Consider the following 20,421-nt stretch of genomic DNA (forward strand, 5'->3'; position numbering starts at 1 on the left):
CTACCATTGGAGCTACATACTGGCCCTTTTTGCGTTAGTTATTTTTCTAATAAGGTCTTGCTTTTTGCCCAGGCTGGCCTGGATGGCAAAAGCTCCTATCATGCTTGCTCTGTAGCTGGGATGACAGGTGGGTATCACTGTGTCCAGCTTTTATTGGCTGAAATGGGGTCTCACCACCAAGCCGAGTGACTCATGCCTATAAGTAGCTAGGATTCTAGCTACTTGGAAGGCTGAGATGGAGAGATCGTAGGTCCAGGCTTGCCAGGGTGAAACAAACTCCATCCAGCAGAAAAAGCTGGGTGTGACGTATCATCCTGGCTGCAATGGGAAATGTGGATAGAAGGATCAGAGTCTAGACTTGCCTGGGAAAAAGTCAAGACCTTGTCTTAAAAAGAACCAAAGCAAGTGGGGCACTGGTGGTTCACGCCTATAATCCTAGCTACTCAGGAGATTGAGATGTGAGGATTGCGCAGGAAAGTCTGTGAGACTCTTACCTCCAATAAACTACTCAGAAAAAGCTGGAAGTGGTGCTGTGGCTCAAGTGGTAGAGCGCCACCCTTGAGGAAAAAAAACCCAAAAAAACCTCAAGAGTCAGCACCCAGGCCCAGAATTCAAGCCCTATGACCAATGGGGATAAACAAAACATACAAACAAAAAAAACACAAAGCAGGGGGGCACTGGTGGCTCACGCCTGTAATCCTAGCTACTCTGGAGGCTGAGATCTGAGGATCGCAGTTCAGAGCCGGCTTGAGGAGACACATTTGAGAGACCCGTATCTCTAATTAATCAGCAAAAAGCTGGTACTGGGGGCATGACTCAAGTGGTAGCGTGCCTCTCTGGTAAGTGCCGAGTCCTGAGTTCAAACCTCAGTATCATCTCTCCCAAACACAACTTTATAATGGTAGTTATTATTACTTGGGTAGAAACAGTGTATTTTGCTTTTGGGTGCTACATAATATCGTACAAATGAGAAAAAACAATGAGTTCTGTTCTCACTGGACCTGTGGAAGTGTGGTACCTTACCGAGAGGTGCAGGTTGAGACATGCAGCTTCCTCCCGACTCGGTCCCACAAGAAGGAAGAGCTCTGTCTGACACAGCCAGGTCTCTGTGTTGGGAAATCTTGACGAAAGCAAGCAGGTGGAGACACCTGCAGCGGCGGTTTCTGCTCCTGAGTTGTGACTCATGCTCAGAGTAGGGTGGCTTGTCTGCTGTGGGTACCTGAGGAGCAGTGGACTAGGAAGGTGCTTTCCTGTTTAGATTCATCAGTATCATGAAGTCTGTTTGCATTCGAAATATACTAGTGTTTCTAGATAAGCCAGTTTTGTTCTGAAAATGAGAATGTAGTTTTAAAACATTCAGTCCAACTTTAAAGTCCTCAAATTCTACTATATTCACTGGCACCTACACACTTGTTAACTTGGAAGACTACGGTTAGTTAAAAGCATTTTTTTTTTTTTTGGTTGGTCGTGGGGCCTGAACTCTGGGCCTGGGCGCTGTCCCTCAGCTCTTCAGCTCAAGGCGAGTGAGTGCTCTACCACTTGAACCACTTCCAGCCTTTTCTGCTTATGTGGTGCTGAGGAATCCAGCCCAGGGCCTCATGCGTGCAGGCAAGCGCTCTACCACGGAGCCGCCTTCCCAGCCCCAAAGCAATGTTTTTTTAAGCATTGTTAGATTTGTCCTAGTGTGTTTGGTAAAATATATGAATGAAATAGCAACTGCTTTAAGATGGTTGCTTGTTGAGGAACAGCTGACCTGTTTAAGAGAAGCCATTACTGCTTTTGCTCCACCGAGGCACTCTGGTCCTTGTTCCCTGAGCTCGGGGACAGCCCTGTGCTGGGCTACTGTGGCCCACCACTCAAGCTGCTTCTTATCCTTCAGGGAGTTCTTTGTGGGTCTTGCTGCCCAGAGGTGAAAGACTGCTTTTCCTTCTCAGCAGATGGGACTAAATCTATTAGAATGACTGTGTGATTAGGGGCCCTGCTGGTTCTTCCACTGACAGCTGTGGGAAGGGCTTCCCCTGGGGCCCCTGGGATGATGGTTGAGCGCAGCAGGGATGCCTGCGGGCGGGTGTGCAGCTCCCTGTCGAGGAGGGGGGCTGGAGCCACCCAGGCTCTGCCTGCCCGCATAGGTCGCGTGTGCCCAGTTTCCCAGTCACTTGGGAAAAGCCTTACGAGAAAGCATGAATTGGGCAGGACCCCTGTCCTGTGCTCTTGGGGATGGGCCTCATGGAGGGAGCTGGAAAGCAGCCTGTGACAGTCTCTTGCACCGTCTGGCTTCGTGGGCACATGCCGTTCGGTGGGGAACTCTTCATTCTGAGAGGCTGAAGCCAAGCCTACCTTGTCCTCTGACTCTCCTGATGCCCAGGTAGATGACTTGGCATCTGGGGTCTGTATTCCCATTGGCCACGCCACCCTAGGACACCTGGGTGAAGAGGACTCTGGTCAACTTGTCTAGACAGGGGTCCAGTGTCCGCAGCCTCAGGGTAAAGCAGAAGGCTCCTGTCCCGGGGACTCAGCTGGGTGGTTGGAACCTCTGAGTCTTGTCCTTGGAGAGGGCAGAGCAGGCTTGTCAGGCTTGTTGACTTTGTTTCTTTGTTTCATCCTCTTCTCACTACTCAGTATTCTAGTTTAAAATAGTGATTCAGTACACACAACCGGCAATTCTAAGAATTCAAGGTGAAGTGTGACCCTCCAGTATTATGGACGGGAGCCCACATTTCCCTGGTTAGAGGGAAACAGGAGCCCACATTTCCCTGGTTAGAGGGAAACAGGAGCCCACATTTCCCTGGTTAGAGGGAAACAGGTCCTTGGCTAATTCCTTTTCCTAGAAAACATGATTTTATGGGTTTTAAAAGCAAGACTATTCTATAAAAACTTGAGCTGGGGTAAAAATCATTGTCATTCTTTCCCTACAGATGACTCATTTTCAAAATCTTGAAAGTGCTTTCTTTTCCTAATAAGCTCCTCTCTCTCTCTCTCTCTCTCTCTCTCTCTCTCTCTCTCTCTCTCTCTCTCTCTCTCTCTCTCTCTCTCACACACACACACACACACACACACACACATGCACACCCACGCGCGCGCACACACACTCTCACCCCACACACCCTCACACACACATGTGCACGCGCACACACACCCTCACACACACACCTCACACGCACACACCCTCTCTCTCACATACATACACCCTCATACCCACCCCCCCCACACCCTCACACACACCCCCCTCACGCACACCCCCCACCCTCACGCACACACCCACACCCACACCCTCACGCACACGCACGTGCACGTGCACACACACCCTCACACACACACACCCTCACACACATGCACACACCCTCTCTCTCACATACACACACCCTCATACCCACCCCCCACACACCCTCACACACACCCTCACACACGTGCGCGCACACACACATACTCTCACACACACACACACCCTCACGCACACGCACACATGCACGTGCACACATACCCTCACACACCCTCACCCACCCACCCACCCACTCACACACATACCCTCACACACACGCACACACACACCCTCATGCACACGCACGCACATGCACACACACCCTCACCCACATACCCTCATACACACATACCCTCACACACACACATGCATACACACCCTCACACACGTGCGCGCACACACACATACCCTCACACACACACACCCTCACGCACACGCACACACGCACGTGCACACATACCCTCACACACCCTCACCCACCCACCCACTCACACACATACCCTCACACACACGCATACACACACCCTCATGCACACGCACGCACATGCACACACACCCTCACCCAATACCCTCATACACACATACCCTCACGCACACACACACCCTCACACACGTGCGTGCACACACACATACCCTCACACACACACACCCTCATGCACACGCACACGCACACACACCCTTACACACACACCCTCACACACGCGTGCACACACATACCCTCACACACACGCACACACACACCCTCATGCACACACACCCCCCCCCTCTCTCACACACACACACCCTCACACACCCTCACAGAGCTCTTTGTCTTTTGGTACATGTCCCAGGGCTTACGTTCAGTCTGGCTGCTGTCCCTGAGCTCTTGTGCCCAAGGCTGGCACTCTACCACTTGAGCCACAGGTCCACTGGTCCACTTCCAGATTTTTTGTAGTTTTAAGAGTCTCACATGCTTTCCTGCTTGGGCTGGCTTTGAACCGTGATCCTCAGAGGTAGGATTACAGGTGTGAGCTACCTGTGCCCAGGCCCACAAAGCTCTTAGTCGCATGTAAGTGCAATACTTAAAATTTCAGTTTATATGAGAATAGTTTTAAATACCAAATGCAGCGGGTGGATAGCTTTGTGCAGGTTGTGGTTGGTTTTGTAAAGTCTAAGACGGTTCACAGAAGCCATTGTGTGTGTAGGACAGGTGGAGCGTGGATGTCTCCTGCAGGCTGGCCACTTGAGTCGGCCAGACGACCTTTGTAAGAATGCCTCCTCCCCTCCTCCTCTTGTTGAAGCGGTATTCCTATCTTGGGGTTTAGAGTAAGGCTCTTGGGATTCCTTTTGTTGACTGAGGCCTCCCAGCTGGGGCTCTGCTGGCTGTCTGTCCTCTCACTTGACCCTGCTTACTCTTGAGCATTTTCTTACTTCTGGCCCCCTAAGACCTGGCACTCACCCTGGTCTGTCGATCCTGGCCTCAGCCCTTCCCAGTGTCCAGGCACCTCCCATGAGGTGGTATTTGGGTGCCTTCTGCTTCTGTGCCTGCGTATAGGATCCTGACCCTTGCCGAGGATGATGTGTGGACACCTGCGGGGAGGTGAGGCAGGCTGTGGCCCAAAGCTCCGGAACTGTGCCTGCTCTGCAGCTCCGAAAGCTGGGAATGGAGGACGCAGTATCTGGCCTACCGTTCTAAACACCCACAGTCAGCACCTCCCGTTCCCTTCTCTTCGGCTTCACCGTGGGTAGATTTCAACCTGTGAGGGACACTCACGCTGTGGCGTGGTGCTGTTTCCTGGGTGAGCCGCCTGCAGGGTGTGCAGGCTTCTTCCTACTACCTGAGCCGGTCAGCTCCCTGTGCTCTGGAAGGCGCGGTGCTGAGGCCCTGCCAGCGCTGGCCCGTCTCCACCTCTCCACCAGATCCTGTCCTCTGGGCACATCCTGTTTCTGTCTGCCTCCCTCCCTCCCTCCCTCCCTCCCTCCCTCCCTCCCTCCCTCCCTCCCTCCCTCCCTCCCTCTCTCCCTCTCTCCCTCTCTCTTTCTCTCTTTCTCTCTTTCTCTCTTTCTTTCTTTCTTTCTTTCTTTCTTTCTTTCTTTCTTTCTTTCTTTCTTTTCTTTCTTTCTTTCTCTCTTTCTCTCCCTCCTTCCCTCCCTTCTCTTCCCTTCCTTCCTTCCTTCCTCCCTTCCTCCCTTCCTTCCTCCCTCCCTCCCTCCCTCCCTCCCTTCCTCCCTCCTTCCCCCCTCCCTCCCTCTCTCCTCTCTCCTTCCCTCCCTCCCTCCCTCCATTCCCTTCCTTCCCTTCCTTCCCTTCCTTCCTTCCTTGGCTTGAACACTGGGTGCTGTCCCTGAGCTCTTCAGCTCAAGGCTAAGGTTCTACCACTTTGAGCTGCAGTGCCACTTGTGCTTTCTGGTGTTCAATTGGAAATAAGAGTCTCACAGACTTTCTTGCCAGGGCTGGTTTTGAACCACGATCTTCAGATCTCATTCTCCTGAGTAGCTAGGATTACAGGCATGAACCACTGGTTCTAGGCGATGTCTACATCTCACCCTATAGCAGGAGAAGAGCATGGTGCCCAAGGCCCTGAGCTGTGTCTGTTCCGTCATAGCCCTTGCTTGGAGCCAGCCACCTCAGGCCCTGTGCTGCCTGATATCTGGGAGGTCACACTAGTCTGCCTCAGCCTTTGGGAGTCTTGAGCCTCTTGGTGCTTAAGATGGTGGGGAGCCAAGCAGGTCATGCGTGAGCACTGTCATGAAGTCTGTTGCTTTGGAGAGTTCCTTTTACTTGATCATTTTTCTCTCTTTTATAGTGCCCTACTCATTGTTACAGTTTTTGACCGAAACGTGAACTGCAGAAGAGCAGCATCTGTAAGTTTCCTTGTTTAAATGTTTCTTTCCTGGATGTGGAGATTGGACTGTGCACTGTGAGGTGTATGGCCCCTGTCTTCCTGGCACACCTGCACACTGGCCCCGGTGTCCACAGTAGATAGCGAGAGGGGCACTGGGGGATGCGACACGTGTGTGTGTGTGTGTGTGTGTGTGTGTGTGTGTGTGTGTGTGTGTGTGTGTGTGTGTGTGTGTGTGTGTGTGTGTGTGTGTGTGTGTGTGTGTGTGTGTGTGTGTGTGTGTGTGGTCCTGATGCCCCTGTCCTCATGGACCTGCCACTGGCTGCAGAGTGTGTGGGCTTTCCATTTTGCTGATGGTTACTTTACCTTGAGCCTTAACTGTCTGTGTGCCCTCTTGGGTCATGTGGGTTTGTAACAATCTGGTCTATGGTCTGATTGGATTGTTTTAACTGAGTTTTGAGAGAGGGGGGAAGGGAAAGAGAAGAAGGAAGAGGAGGAGGAAAAGGAAGAGGAGAGAGAAAGAGGGAGAGAGAGCGTGTGAGCATGCCGGTACAAGGGCTTGAACTGAGGTTTTTGTTTTGTGTTCTGGTTTTGGGACTAGAACTTAGGGCATCTTGCTCTTTCTTGGCTTATTCTGCTCAAGACTGGGTTGTACCATTGAGTTACAACCTCTCTTTCGGACTTTTTTTTGGTCCGGTCGTGGGGCCTGAACTCTGGGCCTGGGCGCTGTCCATCAGCTCTTCAGCTCAAGGCTAGCGCTCTACCACTTGAGCCACAGCGCCACTTCCGGCTTTTTTCTTTTTGCTTATGTGGTGCTGAGGAATTGAACCCAGGGCCTCATGCATGCAAGGCAAGCGCTCTGCCACTGAGCCACCTTCCCAGCCCTCTTTCGGAGTTTTTGCTGGTGAATTGGAGATAAGGTGCTCTTGCGTTTGTCTTCCTGGGCTGACTTCTAAACTTGACCCTCAAACCTCAGCCTCCTGAGTCACTAGGCTTACAGGTGCAAGCCACCAGTGCCTGGATTAAACTGAGTTTGAGAGCTCTTTGTAGATCATAGTTGTCACCCTTGACCAGATATGTGGCTTGCAAATACTCCTGCCCACCTCTTCACCCTTCCAGAAGCTCTGTAGCTCCACTGTCTCTTTGCCCTCCTGTCTGTGAGAAGGGGTTTCAGTGTTGAGGCCAGGCACCAGCCTGACTCTCCATCCTGACCATTAGCAGCTCTTTTCTGCCTGTGTCAGGACTGCTCCGGGCGAGGTCAGCCTCATGCTGGGCCGCGCCAACCCCCTTCTCCAAGATTCACGTTTTATGCTTTCAGGGTGGCATTAGAGTATGGTTTTGATGATATCTCCAGAGGAGTAAATATATTCCTAAATATTACATTGTATTTTAATTGACAATTTTATTTCCTTTGCATTTTTTCCTTAATTAGTTCATTGCAAAAAAAAAAGAAAGAAAGAAAGAAAAAGCTGCAAAAAGTGTTTCCTCAATGTAAAGGTTATGTGGGTCACCTTCCAGTGAGTTCTCTCCATGGAGAAAGCCGCTGGCCCTCAGTGCTCTTTTGTCTGCTGAGGGTGGTGCATAGACACCGGGGCCTGAACCTGTTAGTACATTTTCTTTCAGTGCATCTGCTGTATTTTCCAGAAGCACCTGGCCTGTATGCCCAGGCCAGGCGGGGTTCTAACGCCGGCCTTTGGCCTATGCTCCAGACCCTCCTCTCTGCCCCCTCTCAGCCTGCTTCTGCTGCTGAGGTGAATCAGCATGGCCAGGTTGCACTCTGCTCTAGCCGTAGGTGAGGTGGTGCCTACTTGTAGCCATAGTTAGAGAAATCATCCCTAGATGCTTTGGGGAGAGGCTGGGCCTGCTGGTAGAGTAAGGGGTCACTGTCACCTCACTAGACAGCCTGCCTTGCCTGGTGGCATTCTCGCACAGTTCAAGGTGGGGGCAGGAGGAAGGCCGCTGAGGAATGGTGAGGTATCTACAGGGATGGGGATCTTGTTGTCAGCCTCTGTTCTGTGCCTGGCATGCAGGACCTGGGCATCCTGTTCAGAGCTGATTAGGGCTGCTAGGTTTGGACAAGCAAGGGCTTTCCTCCTCCTCCTCCTCCTCCGCCACCCCAAGCTGTTGAGGGCGCCTGAGAGCTGTCAGAGTCCACAAGGAGGAGCCTTTCAGGTGTTGGCTTTACTTAGCTGACCTATTGGCATTCTCCATTTTGTGTTTCTGGGGCCTTCACAGGGGCTCTGGTCTGAAGCTGTCTTCCCAGTGATAGGCTACTTTCAGGATGTGTCTGATTTTATAAATTGAATTCTTCAATTGTGGTTTTAGAGAGCACCAGGACGTAAAAACAGTGACAAACCGCCCTTGGGGCATGTTCAGCCAACAAGGAAGACTTTTATTTAAAAAATAAAGCCATGGGTCATTTATACCGCACTGTTTGTTTTGAATTTATCTGCTGATGTTTAGCAGAAGCAAACCTCACTCACCTGCTTTGTTTGTTCTTTCTGTTCCTCAGGCTGCCTTCCAGGAGAATGTGGGGAGACAGGTAAGGCCACTTTATAAATCTTTCATTCCCCGAAACTTCCTGCAGGTTTGAAGGTGGGAACCTTGAAAGCTGTGGCTTCTCTTGCATTGTTGGATGTGGGTAAAGAATGCAGCTCACAGCAGGCAAGTGTATTTCTGGTCCCAGACTACCTCATGGGCTTGGAGGTGCCGATACCTGTATACTGATACGAGACTGTGTGTAAGACGCGTTTCCTGTGGTCAGGCCCGCCCTCACCCACCGCTGAGGGCGGTTAGCAGGGTGTGCTGCACCGGTAGAAGCCAGCTCCCCGGTGAAGCAGAAGCCAGCTCCCTTGGTGTTAGTTGTAGTCTTGTTTTCTGGAAACCTGCAGCCCGTGACTCCCCCTGATGCTCAGTCGTGTGAGAGCTGTGCTTGGGGGTGCTGGCACGTGTCCTGCCCCCCTGATGGCGATCACAGGTCAGCCTTGCCTCAAGGCTGGGGTCCAGAGTCCACATGGTCAGGCAGTCAGGAGGATGGGCTGAGGCTGGAGAGCGGTCTGGATCTGGGCCAGACCTGGGCAGGAGGAAGGATCCCTATGCACACACATCTGAGAACGCTGCTGGGGACCCAGCTCTGGGGTTTGTGATAGCGAGGTGCCTAGGTACGAGGGCCATTGCGGGCGGGGAGGGGAAAGGAGCAGAGCCTTAGGAATGAGGCCGTTCTGTGGAGGGGTGAGGTGGCGCGTGAGGTCTGGGCCGAGACGACATGTTTTGGATTTGGGACTCGGTATTTGCCATGGGAAGACACATATATGTGGTGAGAGTGTTGGGAAGCTCAGAAGTACAAAGTGAGCTGAGTACTCCTTCCTCCTTCCAGGCCTGCCCCTCTAGACAGATGGGTCCTGTCACCAAAACTGACTGCATTCTGTCCACCTGCCTCCTGTCCAAGACTGTCCACACCCAGCCTCCTGCTGCCCCTGTGTGGGCGAGGCAGCGGGGTCCTCCCTTGGAAGAAGAGCGGAGGCCCAGCGCCCAGAGTTCAAGCCCCACGACCCCCCCCCCCCACACACACACAGATAGGACTTTGAAATGGAAACATTTGAGTTTCAAAAATGAGTTGTCTTAGGGATTTGGATCGTTTCGGCTCCAGTGGGCAGGAAGAGCACTGACATAGTCCTGTGACCTGCGGCCTGCGTGGTGCCGGCCAGCCCTTGTTTCCAAGTATAGATGTGTCCATGTGGCTCGTGACTTGAGGTACCTTTCTGCATTCCAGCCATTTCTTACTTTTTGTTTTTTTTCTCCAATTACTTTTTGTTTAAATTAGGGCACTTTCCCTCATGGAATTGATATTTTGACTACAGCTGACTATTTTGCCGTGGGCAGCATATCTAACTGTTTCCTGGTTATAAGGTAAGTTTTAACATGTATCATACAAATACACTATTCTCTTTGAAAAGATGTCAGAATTCACCTTCCACCATTTTCTTTCCTCATTCTGGAATATCCTCTAAGTGAAAATAATTTATGTGTGAAAAATCAGAACTTGTCCAGGTGGCTACTCAGGAGGCTAAGACCTAAGAATTGCAGTTTGAAGCCAGCCTGACCAGGAAAGTCCATGAGACTCGTACTTCCGATTATTTCCACTTAAAAAAAAAGAGCTAGAAGTGGTGCTGTGGCTCAAGTGGTAGAGCACCAGCCTTGAATGAAAAAGCCAATTTCCAGTCAGCTTTCTTGGGCATGTTCTGTTCGCTGTGCTGTTTGGCTGAGGCAGCGCTGCTCAGGACTCAGGTTCTTCAGGAAATAGCCACAAGCAAAGCTATGTGTGTCCTTCTCCATGACAGCTTTCCTCCCGTTTGTCACAAGGATATTCTCTCAAAATGAAACCTGAGATTAGAAGTGACTGTTTTCTGTTTCAATAAAACATGTTTCGAAGCTGAAGCTATCTCTCGGTTACTTATCTGATGTGCAAGAAACGGATACTCGGGAAATCAGGGCACATAATAAATATTTAACATCCAAACTACAGTTTGCAGAAATCAAATCGAATCATTTCTACTTATATGACCTAAGTACTGGGAAAATTACTTCACTTGCCTTTGTTAACCTATTGCAATGCTAATGTACATACAAGTTGTGGCTATAAAGTGATTTATATACCTTGAATTAGAAGACACATGCCTGTTGTATTTTTTTTAATTATTATTTTATATCCTCAGGATAGATTCCTTAACAGCCCCACAATGCAGACCATGCAAACACAATATTTTTCCATAAGTAACTTTGGCAGATTAAAAAAACAAAAGTAATGATTGGCCTGTCCCCTGAGAGGAATTTGACTGTGTTTTAAAATTATGTTTATTGCTATCAAGGTATTGACCGCTTTATTTTATTTATTTTATTTATTTATTTATTTTATTTATTTATTTTTTGTTGGCTTGAACTCTGGGCCTGAGCCTGTCCCTCAGCTCTTCAGCTCAAGGCGAGCACTCTACCACTTGAGCCACGGTGCCACTTCTGGCTTTTTTTGCTTATGTGGTGCTGAGGAATCGAACCCAGGGCAAGTAATGTTGCCATCTGTCCTCAGTATTTCATGCCCCTTTGTGCCCATCAGTTTTTTCTTGTGCTCCTTCTGTTTTCTTTGATTATTGATCATCTGATGTCTGTGATATGTGGGGTCTCTGCCCCTTTCCCTTAATTCCTAGGGTAAAACAACTAGGAGCTAAATTTGGCCTTGGTGCATTCTACTTGTCACAAAGGTTTCTACTCCAACCTAAAACTTAATCTGTTATTTGCATTCTGTAAAAGCTTTCCGCAAAATGTGATCTGGTTCCAGTGTTTTCTTTCTTGAGTGCATTTTACATTTTTTTTGTCTGGTTGTGGGGCCTGAACTCTGGGCCTGGGCGCTGTCCCTTAGCTCTTCAGCTCAAGGCGAGCGCTCTACCACTTGAGCCACAGCGCCACTTCCGGCTTTTTTTTCTGCTTATGTGGTGCTGAGGAATGGAACCCAGGTCCTCATGCATGCAAGGCAAGCGCTCTACCACTGAGCTACCTTCCCAGCCCTGCATCTTACATTTCTGAAATTCCCAGGGTATGTGAGAGACGGTGCTCTACTCCTGCACCACAGGGTACCTGGCCAGGGCTTTGCTCCTGAACTGGGTTATCTTTGGACTGTCCAAAGGTCCTGATGCTGTGTGGTGGGTCAGGGCTGTGTTCAGATGGCTAGAAATGGGGGCTGAGGAGGGCCTAGAGACTGGCCCACGGAGCAAGGGTGCCCTCAGGGTGTTGTGATGTGAAGGGCGGCGGGAGGAGAGGCACAAGGGAGGAGGAGATCCTGAGGGGTGCCAGAGCAGGCTTTGTGGTCTGTTCTCCCTGTGCTGCGCCGGGGCCTTGGGACTATCCCCCTGGAGACTGGATAGAGAAGAGGCTCTTTGGGAAACTGGGTGTTTGACCAGAATCAAAACTAAACAAAGATCCCTTGGAGAGATGGCCGGAGAAGCAGCACAGCTCTCTCAGGGCTGTGCTAAAGTGCTCACGACACACAGGCTATGTGTGTTCAGTGTGTGCATCTTGGCAACTTCTGACCTGTCACCATGGTAAAGGCGGACAAGGCCTGTTCGCCTCAGGCGTCTCCGGCCTGCTGCCACGCGACAGAAGCTGGGGTTCTAGCTCATCTAGCCAAGGCTCCCAGGCTGCTTTCGCTTGGCCTGCCAGTGTGGCCTTCTGGGTTGTGTGGGCACTTCCTTCCTTCGCTGCAGAGGCTCCTTTGTGAGGGACATCTGCCATTTGAAGTACGTGATTGCCAGTCCCGAGTAGCGCAGATACCTGGGTCCCGAGTTATTAACAATGGCCAGACAGTTTTCCAGTGTGGCCCATCATTCAGAGGGTTCTGGACCTGTCTCCCTTGTGTGAAGTGCTTTTTCTCAACTGTCTCTGTATCTGAGAGATGTGGTGTGATCCCTCTCCAGTGTCTCTGTGTCAGTGTCTCCATGTCTGCATTATGGAGTATGATCTGTTTCCAGTGTCTCCATGTCTGCATTATGGAGTATGATCTGTCTCCAGTGTCTCCATGTCTGCATTATGGAGTATGATCTGTCTCCATTGTCTCTGTGTCAGTGTCTCCATGTCTGCATTATGGAGTATGATCTGTCTCCAGTGTCTCCATGTCTGCATTATGGAGTATGATCTGTCTCCAGTGCCTCTGTCTTCCCGGCTGTCCAGTGGGGCTGTGGTCAGTTTCCACTGTTCCTGTCTCTTTTCTCCAGAGCCATCTGTGCCTAGTGTTCCTGTCTTTGTGTCAGTGTCCCTGTGGTCTGTCTAACTTTACGCGATGGTATTGAGTATGTGGTCATAGCTTATTATGTTGGATTTTCCTAATGATTGATGATTCTTTTGTCTATTTATTGTGTTGTATTCTTTGGGAATTTGAGATTCTGTAATATTTCCCCTATTTACTTCTAGTTTGGTGGTGTGTCCTTGCAGCCTCCTGCGTACTCCTATATCAGAACTTTTTGTTTCATTTTATTTTATTTTATTTTTTGGTCGTGGGCCCTGAACACTGGGCCTGGGCGCTGTCCATCAGCTCTTCAGTTCAAGGCTAGAGCTCTACCACTTGAGCCACAGCACCACTTCCCTGCTTATGTGGTGCTGAGGAATGGATCCCAGGGCCTCTTGTATGTAAGGCACGCGCTCTACCACTGAGCCACCGTCCCAGCTCCTCCTCCTCTTTTATTGTTGGTCATGGGGCTTGAACTTGGGGTCTGAGTGCTGTCTCGGAGCTCTTTTTCTCAAAGCTAGCAGTGAGCCACAGTGCCACTTCTGTTTTTGAGTGATTAATTGGAGATAAGAGTCTCATGGGGACTTTTTGAAGCCCGGGCTGGTTCAAACCACGATCCTCAGATCTCAGCCTCCTGAAGAGCTAGGATTATAGGCGTGGACCACTGGTGCCTGGCAGGTTTCATCTTTTTTTAGGGAAAAAAGAAAAAAAATAGTTACTGTAAAGGTGATGCACAGAAGGGTTAGAGTTACGTAAGTTGGGTAAAGGGTACATTTCTTTTGAACCATGCTCCTCCTTCCCTCTCCTATCCTACCTACAAGCTGCATACTTCCCTTTCAACATAGTGTCACACTAGTGAGTCTCACTGCTACATTTGTTCACCATTTGTCCTACCCTTTCTGTGTCCCCGCTCTCCCAAAAACCGAATTAACTCATTCCACCCAGGTTCTTTTTAAGTTCTCCTATGTTCCTTCTACGAGATGGAACTTCTACTTTTTGTGGTACAAGGGATGGAATCCAGGCCCTGGAGCATTCTAGGCAGGTCACCAGGAGGTGCTCCGTAGCCTCCGAAGGCAGCTGAGGAAAGTTCATGTGACTCTTATTTCCAGCTAACCGCCAACAAGCTGGAAGTAGAGGTGTGGCTCAAGTGATAGAGTGCCAATCCTGAGTGAAAAGGCCAGGGGCGGGGACGGGAGGTGGCGCAGTGGTAGAGCGCGTGCCTCGAGTGCTTGAGGCCCTGGGTTCAATTCCCCAGCACCACATAAGCAGAAAAAGGCGGAAGTGGCGCTGTGGTTCAAGTGGTAGAGCGCTAGCCTTGAGCTGAAGAGCTGAGGGACAGCGCCCAGGCCCAGAGTTCAGGCCCCACGACCAGACCAAAAAAAAATAAAAGCCAAGGGAGAGCAAGAATCCCCGAGTTGAAGCCCCAGTGTGGAGCTTCAGCCCCCTGTGTTTCGGAAGGTGGAGAGCCAGAGCCAGAAAGCAGCTCAGATGTCAGCCACACCATGGGTATGAGGTGAAAAGCGGAAGGCCCTGCACTCAAGTCCTAAAATAAAGCAAAGGTGGGCGCCAGTGCTCACTCCCGTCAGCCTCGCTACTCAGGAGCCTGAGCTCTGAGGATGTCAGCCAGGGCAGAACAGTCTGTGAGACTCATCTCCAATTAACCAGAAAAAGGCTAAACAAGAGCAGGAGGCCCTGAGTTCAAGCCCTGGTATCAGTAAACCTCCCTGGCGCACCCCCCCCCCCCCAACAGACATAGATGGAAGTTTTACAGATTGCACTTCGTGTTGAAAGCAATATACGATTCAGAAATACATGGAATCAGTCATTGATCCATCTCCTCACAGTTTACCACTGCTGGGTAGAGCGTTTGCATTTCCCTCCCATGGAGATGGGCATCTTTTCCTGTGCTTATTGGCCTTCTATTTATTTTCTTTTGTGGTTTCTTTACGAATCCAGGGCATTTTTTAAAAATTTAATTTTTTGTTGGTTGTGGGGCCTGAACTCTGCTCTTGGGTGCTGTCCCTTAGCTCTTCAGTTCAAGGCCCAAGCCCCTGCCACTTGAGCCACAGCGCCACTTCTGGCTTTTTCTGAGGAATGGAACCCAGGGCCTCATGCATGCTAGGCAAGCACTCTACCACTGAGCCACCTTCCCAGCCCCCAGGGCAGTTTTCAATTTCCTATCTCTTTCTCTCTCTTTCTCTCTCTCTCTCTCTCTCTCTCTCTCTCTCTCTCTCTCTCTCTCTCTCTCTCTCTCTCTCTCTCTCTTTCTCTCTCTCTTTCATTCCTTCCCTTCCCTTCCTTCCCTTCCCTTCCTTCCTTCCTTCCTTCCTTCCTTCCTTCCTTCCTTCCTTCCTTCCTTCCTTCCATCCTTCTTCCCTCTCTCCCTTCCCTCCCTCCCTCTCTCTCTCCCTTCCTCCCTACCTTCCTTCCTTCCTTGTTGGTGGTGGGGCTTGAACTCTGGGCCTGGGCACTGTCCCTGAACTCTTCAGCTTAAGGCCAGCACTTTACCACTTACGGTTTGCTGGAGATAAGAGACAGAGTCTTACAGGCTTTTTTTTGTTGTTGTTGTTGGTCATGGGGGCTGAACTCTGGGCCTGGGCGCTGTCCCTCAGCTCTTTAGCTGTAGGCTAGTGTTCTACCACTTGAGCCTCAGCTCCACTTCCAGCTTTTTCTGCTTATATGTCACTGAGGAATTGAACCCAGGGCCTCATGCATGCAAGGCAAGCACTCTACCACTGAGCCACCTTCCCAGCCTCTCATGGACTTTTCCTGCCAGGGCTGGCTTTGAACAGAGATCCTCAGATCTCAGCCTCCTGAGTAGCTAGGATGACAGGTGTGAGCCACCAGTGCCCAGCTAGTTTTTTTAAAATATCTTTTACCTTTTCTATATTCTGACATAAGTCATATATATTCACACGAAATGTCTAGTTCCCAAGTCTGACATAAGTGTACCCGCAGGAAACGTCTCAGCCACAAATTCTGCTTCCATTCCTACAGATGGATGTACATTTTCTTGCATTTTGTCTAAATGAGCTAAAGGGGTCCATACTCTTTTCTGTGAGTTCTTTTGCTTAGCATAGTTTTGAGATTCATGTTTCTCTGTCTGAAGTCCGTTCCTCTGTGCTGCGAAGTGCTCTGACAGCTGCACCCAGGTGATGGCTCTGCTCCCGGTCACCGCTGTGCGGGCTCACAGCTGCTGTGCTGGGTGTGTGAGTCTGTGGGGATCACTTTCCTCTGTCTAGTAACTGCCGAGGCTGAGAAGGAAGGGCTGGGTCATCTGGCTGGTGGTGTTACTTTTGAAGGAATGGCCAGACTGTTTTTGAAAGTAATTGTGTAACTTGCATTCTTCTTGAGCAGCATGTGAGGGTACAGGCCCCTTCCAACCCTCATCGCCCCTCACTGTTGTCTATTTCAGTGTGTTTATTGCTGGCTTTCCAGAATACACCCAGTCACTGATAGATCATCTCGTCACCATGAAAGTCAACCACTGGGATAGGTAAGTTCGGTCTTGTGTTCCCTAAGAATTCCTCACCGCCAGCATCTTTGTGAGCTTACGTATGAGCCACACTGGCATCTGGGACACAGAATATACGTGTTAGGAACAGAGGTCTGTATGTGTGTCCCGGTGGGATAAACTACTTTGCCTTTCTTTCTCATATCAGCTTGTCAGCCAACAAGGCACTTAAAACCGAGAGTGAAAACGTGTAGCCCATGAATTAGACTAAATCCTTACACTATTGAAATCTCCAACTGTTACTTATATTTTTGTTTCTTGTTTCATTCATCTCAGTTTTCCCATTCTGTATTTTGGATAGGAGTCTCTTTTTAGGTGCATGTCTGTCTGACATTTTTATGCCTTTGTATTTGTCCTTTATCCTTATAAAATATCCTTTGTCTCATATTGAGTTGCTTGTCGTAAAGTATAATGCATTGACCCTATGTACACAGTCTGGCAGACTTTTCCTTTAAAGGGTCAAATAGTAATGCCTTAGGTCTCTTTAATATATTTTGTTTTTCTTTATAGAACCATTAAAAACAGGAAAACCACTCTTTAACTTTAGGCCTTAGATCCACATTGTAGTGGCTGAGTGATCCACATTTTGGTGGTTCATTCACTGGCTGACACAGCATTGCCTTGTGGCCGTGCGTGGTGAGCGTGGGCTTGCGAATCCCTCCTTGCTAACAGTGCTCCGCTTCTCTCAGAGCCATTCGAGAGCTTTCCGCCAAGGCGCTGCACAACCTGGTCCCGCGAGCGCCCGAGTACAGTGCTGCTCATGGTAGGTGTGGGTCCCACCTCCTGCAGGGCCTTCTTCACACATGTGCACACACGTGTGCACACAGCAGGAAGACTCGGTACTCTTCTGATTGGTGGCTGAAGATGATGGTCTGTGTCTCTTGCTAACGCTGTGGGACAGAACCTGAAGTTGGTGACAGGATGTGTACCCTGGGAGCTTTGGGCTGTGCTGGGGCGGGCGTCACCACATAGCAAGGAATCCGTGGGTCGTCTAGATTTAGAAACCATCATGATTAATGGGCAGTTCAGGCTACTATAGTAGATGATGGTTTGAGGTTTGTCAGTGTCTGTAGCCTGGGCATGTGGTCAGGATTTGGAATCTTGCCTTTCTTTTCTGAATGCCAAAGACAGCGGCTCTTTGGTCTGAGCAGAAATGAGTGGAAAATTGGAGCACAAACTCCTGTTGTCCATGTGTGTCTTGTGCTCTGCCTGCCGCCATCAGCATCCCCAGCAGGCCTTGGTGCCGGCGGGCAGACTGCAAGCTGGGCTGTCCGCCACCTCAGTCTGTCAGTATGTGTCTGGGAGCTCCGGTGCCTGTGCTGGTCCGAACATGTGTTATGCCGTGTCCTGTCTCGTGGCAGTGGCTCAGAGGCGGCATCCAGGATCGCATGCAGGCTCTCCAGTGTGTACCTGCCAACCTGCTAGCTGCCTTTCTTTTGCAGTGTTTCCAGCCCTGCTGTTGATGACATCGACTTCAGATCTGCACACACGGCATGGGGCCATTCTGGCCTGTGCAGAGGTTGTCTATGCCCTGTATAAGCTGGCAGCTCAGAGAGACAGGTGGGAAATGCCACTCCATTCTGGAAAGCCATGTCATTGTGATTTGGGGCTTGGGGACATTTTGTTCTGACTTGCTTAGTTTTAGTCGTCACTGTCTTTAGGTTCCTGTATTTTGCTTTAAGGTTTTTCAGTGGCTCAAAGTCCACCAGGTCTGAGGGTGACCCTGTTGGCTTCATTCATAGAATCATAGCCAGTTAGGAAGTGCAGGGTCTGCAGAGGCCATGCCGGCCACATGTTCCAAGAGCTGCTTGGTTTTCTTCTCATTGACTCCTCCATGTCTGTGACCTGCTCTTGGACGCCAGCTTGAGAAGACCTGTGGTTGGAGTCACTTCTGTTGCCATAAGTGACTTGGGCAGGGTTACAGCAGATGGGCTGCGGTCCCTCTTTCTACCCACGGGCGTCCGTGCCGTCAGGGTGGCCTGGGTACTTGCTGAGGGCCTTGCTCTCCTGGGCTGTGGGAAAGGGGCATGGGCAAAATACAGAGTCGTTTCCTAGTGGGGCCATACGGGGTCTGACTCTGTCCAGCAGTGCACCACAATGGTGTGTGTGTAGGGCTGTTTACCAGAGTGCATGCCTGAGACCCATGCTGCTCTCTGCCCGTCATGTAACAGTGCTCAGTGTGAACTCACTCTTCACTAGTAGGCTAGGCTTGCTTGTAGCAGTGAATCACTGGTGAATGAGGTGAGGGAGACCTGCTAAGTCCACACTCCTGGACGCCAGAGCCTCCCCGAGCATGGCGGCAGGCGCTGTGGGGCCTGTCTCCACCTTGCCCGGCACTTCAGCACACCAGCCAGGGGAGAGCTTCTCAGGGGGCCTGACGGCCGCTGGCTGTGGCCCGACACAGCTGTATCTAAAGTCAGAAATGGGGACCAAGAGACGGCCTGAAGGGGAGGCGGTTCTCTGAATGCACCTTTTTCTCGTTTGTGCTGGGCGCAGGCGTGGTGCTTGTGGCCTCAGCTCTGTGTTTGTCCTTCTGCAGGCCTGTCACCGACTACCTCGACGAGAAGGTGGTGCAGGGCCTGAAGCAGATCCACCAGCAGGTTTGTGTGGAGCATACTCTTTGCATGCAAAGCGTCGCGCACCTGGCTGTCTGCCCTGGAGAGGGACCAAGTGTGACTTACTGGGGTCAGTCCTAGGCCCTCGGACTCACTGAGGCGGGATACAGATTTCCTGGCGGCAGAGTTGTTCTGTGGTCTTCGCTGCACAGTGTGCTCCGGGGCCCACTGGGTGCCGGACAGCGCAGGGCCCTGCAGGTGGAGGGCATGCCGCCGGCCCGGGGTGCTCTAGACAGATGTGTCTTGTAGAGGGGGTGGGGACTCCCATGGCAGAGTGCCTTTGGTTTTCACCTGTTCGTCCCTGGCTATGATCTTGAGTCTCTTGAGGTTAAACCCAAAATTTTGTGCACGTATTTCTCTGGAGAAAAGTTGTGGGCATTCTGGGATTTTGAGATTCTTAAAGCTTCTGGGTGACTCAAAAGATAAAATATGAAGAAAATGACCCTTTCAAGATCATCTGAAGAATTAAGTGGTTTTTATTGTCTTGTTCCAAGTAGAGTTTTATGTTCCTTCAGATTTGCCCTTTATATGGCAATGGGCTGGTCCTTATTGTATTCCTGCCACTAACTTTATGACTTTAGCAATACCATTTCTTTAGCTTGCCTATGCATCTCTTTTTAAAGTAGAACCTAACATTCTTGCTAGCCCTGGAGGTAGCCCAGTAAGGCAGTTGAGCTGAGTCAGGGTTTCCTAGCTGTAAAATAAAGATAATAAAAGACCATGTCAGTTTTTGTAAGAACTAAAAAGGCACTTTAAAGAGTTTAGTGGCGGCTCACACCTGTAATCCTAAATACTCAGGAGGCAAAGGCCAGTCTGGGCAGGAAAGTCATGCATCTCTTATCTTCAGTTACCTGTCAGAAAACTGGAAGTGGCGCTGTGGCTCAAAGTGGTAGAGTACTAGCCTTGAGGAAAAAAAGAGCTCAGGAGCCAAGCATGGTGTCTCACACCTGTAATCCTAGCTTCTCAGGAGGCTGAGATATGAGGATCGCTATTCAAAAGCAGCCCAGGAGGGGCAAAGTCCATGAGACTCTTATCTCAAATTAACCACCAGAAAACTGGAAGTGGTGCTGTGGCTCAAGTGGTAGAGTGCTAGCCTTGGGCTGAAGAGCTGAGGGACAGCGCCCAGGCCCAGAGTTCAAGTCTCACCACTGACCCCTACCCCAAAAGAAAACAAAGCAAAATGTTTAGTGACAGCAAATAAACATCTAGCAAGTTTTAGCTGAGGATGATGCCTTGAAGTGCTTTTAAATTCCCTCAAAGGCAAGAATACCCATGTCCTTTTGGCATGGTGAGTTTTCTTCAAGGGAGGCCAGGGTCGTCCCTGGGGTCCAGGGTGAGGTTTAGTCCTGTTCTCCCTCGGGGTGGCCACTCTGCTCCGACATTTCCCTTCAAGATAACCCACCTATAGCGCTTAGCCACGGCCTGGCTGAGCTGAGGTG

At 50.4% G+C, this 20,421-nt stretch overlaps 1 protein-coding gene across 1 annotated transcript in view; it reads left to right on the forward strand.

The window, feature by feature from the left end:
- Positions 1-20,421, forward strand: part of Tbcd (tubulin folding cofactor D) — a gene marked incomplete at its 3' end in the record, with an annotated part of 126,673 nt that overhangs the window by 98,811 nt on the left and 7,441 nt on the right. The window contains exons 15-21 of the mRNA XM_070031580.1: positions 6,046-6,103; positions 8,594-8,623; positions 9,905-9,990; positions 16,269-16,349; positions 17,057-17,130; positions 17,810-17,927; positions 18,907-18,967. Coding sequence (XP_069887681.1) covers positions 6,046-6,103; positions 8,594-8,623; positions 9,905-9,990; positions 16,269-16,349; positions 17,057-17,130; positions 17,810-17,927; positions 18,907-18,967 — 508 coding nt within the window. The remainder of the gene's footprint in view (positions 1-6,045; positions 6,104-8,593; positions 8,624-9,904; positions 9,991-16,268; positions 16,350-17,056; positions 17,131-17,809; positions 17,928-18,906; positions 18,968-20,421) is intronic.

This window comes from Dipodomys merriami, unplaced genomic scaffold (assembly GCF_024711535.1).
Source record: "Dipodomys merriami isolate MVZ:Mamm:240054 unplaced genomic scaffold, mDipMer1.0.p SCAF_202, whole genome shotgun sequence".
Classification (NCBI taxonomy): domain Eukaryota; kingdom Metazoa; phylum Chordata; class Mammalia; order Rodentia; family Heteromyidae; genus Dipodomys; species Dipodomys merriami.